The sequence below is a fragment of the Dipodomys ordii genome, unplaced genomic scaffold, assembly GCF_000151885.1.
Source record: "Dipodomys ordii isolate 6190 unplaced genomic scaffold, Dord_2.0 Scaffold163, whole genome shotgun sequence".
NCBI classification, from domain to species: Eukaryota; Metazoa; Chordata; class Mammalia; order Rodentia; family Heteromyidae; genus Dipodomys; species Dipodomys ordii.
In genome coordinates this window covers 1340790-1348929 of record NW_012267379.1, presented here as the reverse complement: position 1 = coordinate 1348929, position 8140 = coordinate 1340790, and the positions used below count along the sequence as shown (strand labels likewise).

The 8140-nt window shown below is 64.2% G+C and overlaps 1 protein-coding gene across 1 annotated transcript in view; it reads right to left on the bottom strand.

Annotated features, from left to right (window-relative positions):
• Nucleotides 1–363: 363 nt before the first annotated feature.
• Nucleotides 364–8140, bottom strand: part of Faap100 (Fanconi anemia core complex associated protein 100) — an 8492-nt gene continuing 715 nt past the window's right edge. The window contains exons 3-9 of the mRNA XM_013033140.1: nucleotides 6744–7699; nucleotides 5386–5542; nucleotides 4110–4882; nucleotides 3237–3373; nucleotides 2188–2304; nucleotides 828–914; nucleotides 364–572 (exon numbers count right to left, since the gene is read on the bottom strand). Of these exons, the coding sequence (XP_012888594.1) occupies nucleotides 441–572; nucleotides 828–914; nucleotides 2188–2304; nucleotides 3237–3373; nucleotides 4110–4882; nucleotides 5386–5542; nucleotides 6744–7699 (2359 nt within the window). The 3' untranslated portion in view covers nucleotides 364–440. The remainder of the gene's footprint in view (nucleotides 573–827; nucleotides 915–2187; nucleotides 2305–3236; nucleotides 3374–4109; nucleotides 4883–5385; nucleotides 5543–6743; nucleotides 7700–8140) is intronic.

Sequence of the window (8140 nt, the reverse complement as noted above, 5' to 3'; positions counted from 1 at the left end):
GGGCACAGCCCTGGCCTTGGCATGTGGTGCCCACAGGGGCTGGCACCTGGTCCTTGTGCTTTGGTCGCGGGGGCACCCTCCCCCCGGGGGCCCCAGAGGGGCAGCAGGGCTCTGGGAGTGTGGTGGGAACTGTGGGAGCAACACTGCTGTGGCCTGCCCAAGTCTGTGCCATGTGGCTGACTGGTCAGAGCTGCAGTGGTGCAGTGAGAGCTGTGGGGCAGCCCTGCAGAACAAGCCCAGCTCAGGCAGGGTGCGAGCCGGCGGCGGCGGGTGGCACCTGGTGAGCAGCTGCCGGCAGCAAGGGCGGGAGCGAGGGGCAGACATCGCGCCATCCCGCGCCACCCTCCCCAGCACCTCCTGGCCCGCCTGGCGTATGTTCACATTCAAGTGTTTTCGGCGGTCAGTAGGCAGGGAGCGCGGGCAGAGCACAGGCCGCCCGCTCACAGCAGGACCAGGCTGGGGTTGCGCAGCTGCTTGTAGACCTGCAGAAGCCTCTGGGCCGTGGCGCAGGAGCTGGCTTCATCCTCCGTGCACAGCCGGTCTCGCAGGGCCTGCACCTCCCGCAGCAGGGCCTGTGGGTGGCAGCATGTTCGGGACCCGCACCCCCTTGGGCCAAGGGGTGGGCTGAGCCCCGGAAGCACACGGGTATGTGGCTGTCCACACACAGGGACCCACGGGGGCGTGGCGAGGGCACAGGTGGAGCACCAGAGGTGGGAAACGGGACCTGCCCGCTCGCCCCGGCCCAGGAAGCCAGGCCCACTCCCTGAGCCAGCTTCCCAGGCCAGGCCCCCTCACACCATGCCCACGGGGGAAGCACTGGGGCTCACCTCGTGGTTGGTGTGGATCTGGCGAAGGTACTGCAAGCGCAGGTCAGGCGCGCTGGCCCCCTGGGCAGCTTGCTTGGTGACCATTGCCTGGAGACAGAGGAATGGGGCCGATCAGCTGGAGTGTTCCTCACCACCTGACCCGAGGGGGGGCCCACCTCTAGGGGGGTCATGTACCCCTAAACTTTCCTTCTTGGCTTCCCAGCTTGGTTGCCTTGACGCCCTCTCTCCTTGTGGCTTTACCGTTTGACTGCTGTCTCTGGGACCTTCCTCCCGAGAAAAGCACCGAAGCCCCACACGACACTCAGTTACAGGATCTAGTTGGTTTTGTCCCTCTATTCATCCCCAAAGAGCCTTTCAGGGCTCAGATCTCAACCTCTTCTCTGCCAGTCTGTCCATGGCTCGGTCCGCTGGTGAGGTGGCTCTTGCTGACCCCCAACGCAGGCCCCACACCAGGAGGGGCCCACACAACCCACTGGACACCCGCTGGCGTCTGCTACCCAAAGGCCGTGCACCTTGCAAAACGCAGCCAGCCTTTAGGGGCAGCCAGGGCCCTGGGGGTGGAGCTGCCACCTGAGGGCAAGGGAACCCCAGGAAGAGCTATAGTCGGCAGAGGCTGCACAGCTGGGCATCACTGGACAATGAGCTATGATGGGCACAGGTTTGGGGAGAACGTGCCTGCCGGCCCCAGGGACATGCCCTGCTGGCCCCACACAGAGCCGCCGCAGCCCACACTGTGTCCCTAGGGTCACAGGTTGAACGCTAACCCAGCACCCCAAACACGACACACTTGGCTTGGAACTTGTATAGATGATCCAGACCAGGCCACCGGGGCTTAGAGGAGACGTGTGGTCAAAAGTGGCCCCGTGGGCAGAGCCTGTAGGCAGCACTGTCAGAGGCAGCCTACCGGCTCCGCGTGGGCACCGAGCTCCAGCCCCGCTGCACCGCGGCCCTGCCACATGGCTACGTGCGGGAAACAATAATCACAATGAATCAGTGCTGGGAGATCACCAGGCTCAGCCTTAGGCCTCTGAGGGCCGCTGGCCGCTGGCCAGGCCCACGCTCACAGTGCATCAAGCCGTGGCCCCAAAAGCTGCTGGCTGGCAGATCCTGATGTTCAAGGGTGACAATATGGAGGGCCACAGTCAAGAGCCAGCTTGAGAAGTCACCAGCCGCTCGCTGAGGGCCTGGCTGCAGGGGCCAGGGCCCTGCGGGTAGTCAGTCACAGGTAGAACAACACCCCGGTTGGGGACTTGGTGGCCGCTGCTAGGAGGACCCAGCAGGAAACGGAAACAACTCATTTCTGCGCGCAAACCCCAGCCCTCCGGAGCCTCCCTCCCGTCCAGCGCCTGGGGCTCGGTACCTGCATGCGCCCCACGATGGCATGGTGCGCTCTGCACATGTCGGCCAGCGAGGGGCTCTCCACCTGGATGTCCACGGCCTGGATGGGCCCCGCGGGGCTCAGGTCTGTCACAGCCACCTGCAACACACGCAGGGGCCGCTCACCACCCTGGAGGGGGCCGCAAGGACGCGGAGCCGTGGCTCCACGCCTGCATGCCTAGCTACTCCGGAGACGGGACCACAAATCCAAAACGCTCATCTCTAATGAACCAGCAAAGAGCCGGAAGTGGACGTTTGGCTCGAGTGGTGGGGTGCTAGCTTTGGCAGAGAAAGCCGAGTGCTGGGGTCTGGGGCTGGGCGTCCGCCTTTGCTCAGCACGTGGCACGTGCTAGGGACTGCGCGCAGCCCTGCGGTCAGCCTCCACCCACACCTCGTGCACAGCAGGGCTGCGGCAGGCCTTAGACCGAGCCGTGCCAGGGCAAGTTGAGGCTGCTTCCGGACTTCTGTCGGACTGGCCTTTGGCGACCTCAGCTTTACAGCAGTCTTTCAGCCACACCCTTCTGACCCACAGACATCTCTTTTCTTTGTGCCAGTTCTGGGTCTGAAACTCAGGACTGGGTGCTGTCCCTGAGCGTCTTTTGCTCAACATTCATGCTCTACCACGTGAGCCACAGCTCCACTTCTGGCTTTCTTTTGGTAGTTTATTGGAAATGAGTCTCATGGACGTTCCTGCCTGGGCTGGTTTTGAACTGCGATCCTCACATCTCAGCCTCTGGAGAAGCTGGGATTACGGGTGTGAGTCACTGGTACCTGGCTGTCCTTTTCGCTGATTCAGATTAGTCTATCCTGAGATCCCAGCCTGAATGGCTGGAGTTTTAGGTGTTTCCTCTGGCACGAGGCACAGAGGAGGGTCTTCAGCTTCCCAAGCGGGCCCGCTGCTCTGATGGCCCAGCAGGTCAGCTGCTCCCGAGGGGGACAGATGGTGGGGCCGGACGCACTGGTCTAGGGCCCCAGAGAAGTGTGGGTACTGAGGCCCGTCTCCCCAGGGCAGGTGAACAGACCCCTTCTTGCCTCAGAGATGACGAGGTGGATGTCGGTCCCATCTGGAGCCACTCCCTGGATGGAGGACAGTGCGCGGGCCCTGATGATGTCCACGGCAGGGTTCTCAGCCAGGAGCCACTGCAGGGTGGCGCTGCACAGGGGGACGCCTGGACAAAGGGCCGGCCAGGCGCGTGAGCCGGGCTGCTGCGAGACACACGATAGCCTCTCCCAAACGCCCCCCCAGGCAGCATCCCCACTGCTCACAGCCCAACCCAGGCAGGACGCTGGGCCCCCTGAGGGGACGGTGGGGAGGGGCGTGAGAGACAGATGGTTAGAGGTGAGAACACCACCCAGCCCTGAGCTGGGCTCTGCTAGCAGGCGGCCAGGAAGGGCAGGCAGCTGCTTGGGCACAGCCGGAACACGCTGGGGACAGCTGTGGCTGCGTCCAGGTGCAAGACGCAGCCCAGAAACCACCCAACACCTGCTGGGTGCCGGGAAGCAACGCCCACAGCTGGGACCCTATTCTGCCACAGAATTCAACAGCACCCAGCACGGAGGGCTCCACACAGTGCCGTGGGAGCAGAGCCAGACACAGAGAGCAGACACGGAGCTCAAGAGGGGCTCAGAGCAGAGCCGGGCCGCTGGTGCTGGACAAGCGACCCGAGTTCTTGCTGTGTGAAAACTCACCGAGCTGCTCCCCAGGGGTGTCTGCTTGTGTTCAGGTTATGCTCCACACCCAGTTTTTAAGAAACACAAAAGAAAAACACAGCGGTAGGACAACGTAGCACAAGACTCGGACAGCAACCAGGATGTGGCAGAACTTGGGGGGTGGGGAGGGATGAACCCAAGGCTGACCCATGTTCTGGCCCTGAAGCCAGAGGAGAGCCAGGCAACAGCACCCACCTGAGCGAGCAGCCTCCAGGGCAGCCCTGAGCAGCTCGGCTGACACTCTGACGGAAGCAGAGGACGGGGGCAGGTACTTGGCCCGCAGGGAGGCCGGGCCGGAGGGCTGGCTGCCGGGCGGCTGGCAGGTTTCCAGGAAGGCGTCCACAGGGTCGTGGGCAGGGCCGGGCAGGCGGGGAGCCTGCGTGTGTGCTGCGACCAGGCTGGGGAAGCGCAGGCACTGCAGCATGTCCACCGTGTGCTTACTCAGAGGCAGACAGATGCCTTCCTGCTCGGGAAGAAGGTCGAGGGGCTGCTCCTCCAGAAAGGGTGCCTCCAGGGGGTCGGCGGGGGCCAGGGCCCCGCCCACCACCTCTCGGAGGCTGTAGAAGAGCGTGCAGGACACCGTCACGGGCAGCTCGAACTCGCCGCTCTCACTGGGGCCCAACGGCAGGGTCACCTCTCGCCGGCTGCCCGGGCCCAGGCTGTCCACCGGGATGGTGTAGGTGACTGCGGGGCCGGCGGCACCCAGGTCCAGGGCGGAGGCGCTGGCGAGCACCTGGACGCACAGCGTCCAGCCCCGCTCCAGGCTGAAGCAGCTGCTGTTCTCCAGCAGGCAGGTGGCCATCAGCACATCCTGCAGCTGCACGCGGCTCCACGCCGTGGTGGTGGTGCACGAGACGGGCCGGGGGCCCTCCCGGCTGGACAGCAGGGCGCAGCTGACGTTCATGGCCTCGTTGAGGCTGGTCAGGGCTTTGTTCCGCTGGTCCACCGCCTTCTTCAGAAAAGACACTCTGTGAAGAGCGGGTGCGGCACTCAGGGAGGGGGCCCGGCTCCCTTCCCCACGAGCCCGCCGCGTACGCCGGCCGCTCAGGGCAGGTGATGCCCCTGGCTGGGCTGGTCCAGCCCCGCTCAGGCCACCCCCTGCCCTCTGTGGTGGCAGTGGGATGGTGGACACCGTGGAAACAGCCCCGGACCCCGGGACACGGAGCAAGCGGGGAGGAGACGTGCTGCCACGTGCTCTCCCTCACTGTCCACTGCGGCCACCACCACCGTCCATCCTGAGCAGCAGGAACAGGTCAGAGGAGACGCATGGGCAGAGAAGGAAGAGTAACGTCCAGCCAGGGAAAAGGGGCATCACTCATCTGACCTTCCAGGCGGCCTTTTGGGCTCTCTGCAGAGCAAGTGCAGACTGACGAGCACAAAGACCACCAAGGACACTCCAGCCCAGGACGCCGCCTCATGAATACGCAGCACAGCCCTACGATACACTACCAGGGCCGCAACCACTGCTCACCTCTCGGAGATATCACCGATGCCAGAAAGCAGCTCTTTAATCCTCTGGCCTGCATTTGCCACGGACACTCTGGCAGAATCAGTCTTCTTAGAGTTCAGGTCCACGCTGCAGCTCACCAGGCGGCCTTTGGCAGTCAGGGCCAGGAGCTCCGTGCCACCTGATGACGACACACAGAGTCAGCCAGCGGGCAGGGCTAGCGGGCGGGGCTCTTCCCGGGCTGCTGGAGGAAGGCCAGGGCAGTGAGCGGCAGGAGACCCAGGTGCAGCCAAGCCGGCAGGGAGCTGCTGGCTGGTGGCTCACATCTTCTGGAGGGCTTCCCTGAGCCCTTCGTCAGCGTGGAGGGGGCACCGTGGCGGGAAATGGCAAAGGGGTGAAACAAGGACAGGATTCAATCTGCAGCTGGGCACAGGAGCAAGGCCGGCCACTGCTCACCCCTGTCCTCCCTGGACACCCCTATAGACTGCCTCCCCTTGAACTCAGGGCCGGGGCCGGGCGCTGTCCCTGAGCTTTTGCTCAAGGCTAACACTCTACCACTTGCCACCTCTGGCTTTTTCTGAATCTGTGGCACTGAGGAATGGAATCCAGAACTTCCTGCGTGCTAGGCGAGCACTGTACCGCTGAGCCGCCTTTCCAGCCCGACTGACCACCTCTGCAGTGCCCTCTTCCTCCTAGGAAGGAGGAAGATTTGGAGCAATCTGACTGACCCAGCCCCTCCACTCCAACACCGCTGTGGCCTGAGTTCTACGGAGGTGGGTGGCTGAGCAGCGGAAGGTCTGCTCACGGGTGTCCCCACCCCCGGGGCTTGCTTCCCTTCAAAGCCTTCTCCCCAGAGGTTTCTGTCAGCAGGTCTGCCAGTACACTGACCACCCAATGGGAAACGACTTTCTCTCACCCCAACATCAAGCAGATGCAGCTAAGACCTCTGGCCCGAGAAGCTGAGATGCTCTCTGCTCAGCCCCGAGTGGCTGAGGCAGGTGTGTCTCAGCCCTTCACTCCACATGAAATGTCGGCCTGACCCGATTTCAGACCTGCTGAGGGAGCTGGAGCTGCTCTTCCTCTGGTTCCTCAGGCAACACGCTCTGAGTCGCCATTTGAGCCAGGAGTCGGAGCAAACTCAGGCCCGGCAGCAGTCCTTTCCCTGAGCCCAGGAAGGACGTGCATACAGCATACAGCTGCTCCTCGACCCCAGACAGAAGGGAGTGCATCGCCAAGCCATGCCAGTGAGGCCAAGCCAATACTGGCCAGCTAAGGAAAGGTCAGAGGCAGCCACGAGAAGACAGGCCAGCTCAGGGAAGACCACAAGGAGGAAGGCCTCTCCCTAAGACTTTGGTGTTCCGCATCTAAGCAGCAGCATGTACCTGCAGGAGTCCTAGATGACACGGAGAGCGTGAGGACACTGCAGATGCTCAAGCTGGTTGGACACAGTTCAAGGGGCAGGCTTCCCAGATCCCTGTGGGGCTGCTGGGGGTCCGAAGGGGCACTTCCCTGCGCCAGGTCCACCACACAGAGGTCCAAGGGAGTGCTGAGGTACACGCGGCCGCCTGCTCCACAGGCAGCACAGAGCATCGGCCCTGGGAGCCAATACTCTCGAAGCTCTGGCACTAAACTCCCAGACTCGTTCCAGCTGGCCTTGATGGCTAACGCCCGGCCCTGGTGCCCAAGGGCCACCAGGCAGTCAGAGTGCTGCCCCTCCTCTGGCAGCACCTCCTCCGCAGCCTCCTCAGCCGGGCGCTCGGTCTTCAAGGCCCCAATGAAAACCGCAGGCTCCTCCAGGTGATGGAGGATCTTGACGAGCGCCTTCGGGTCACCAGGGGCAGACCTGGAGGTGGCCAAGGCCTTCAGGACCACACAGCAGAGCTGGCCATCAGGGAGGCCACAGAGGATCACAGGGGACTCCAGGAGGGTGGCGTCAGCTCCAAAGAGCAGCCCAAAGAGGGCTTCCTTCAGCACAAAGCCCCCATGGCCCTGGGAGTGCCCGTGAGGATCCCTGGCGCCTGGAGGGAACATACAGCACAACACTGGCAGGAAGCGGGGGGCCGCAGGCTTCTCGGGGACCCCAGCTGGGGGGTTGCAGGTGGATAACTCCACCTCCCCGATGGGGCCTCCCAGCTGGGGGTCCTCTCCTGGGTGGGGGCGCTCGAACAACTGCATCTTCCACTGGGCGGGGCCCTGTACCAGGGTGACGAGCAGGTCGTCCAGCACGGCGAAGGCACAGAGCGCCACGTCGGGGACAGCGCAGGCCGCGGGGTCCACGGGGACCACGGGGCACGGGAGCTCGCCCCCGAGGCTGTCCTCACCGGCCCGGCTCGCCGCGCTTTGGGAACAATGGAGATGTGGTCAGGACCGGCAGGGCCGACTCAGGGAGGCTCGCTGCCACCTTCCCGGTGCAGGCCTGCGGGGTCTTCACAGGGAGCCTCTGCTCTTGAGGGTCCCTGTGGTGCCAGCAGCCCCTCCACAGGCCACCCACTGCTCAGGGGCTGCCCAGGACACATGCGACAGCATGAGGCTGTCAGAAGCCGACAGGCTTGTGACCCGAAGGGAATTCACTGACTCTCGCGGTCCGTCTCGCAGTCCACAGGCCTGGCCCCCCTCCAGTCCCTGCCCTCCCCGCTGCGGACGCTCTGGACCCTCTGAACACTGAGACAGAGAGGGCCCCGGGCTTCACCTCCTGACCCCCCAGGTTCGAGCAGAGACTGAGGGCTGGCAGCTGCCTCGTGCAGTGGTGGTCGGGGGGCGCAGGGGCCGGGGCGCCGGG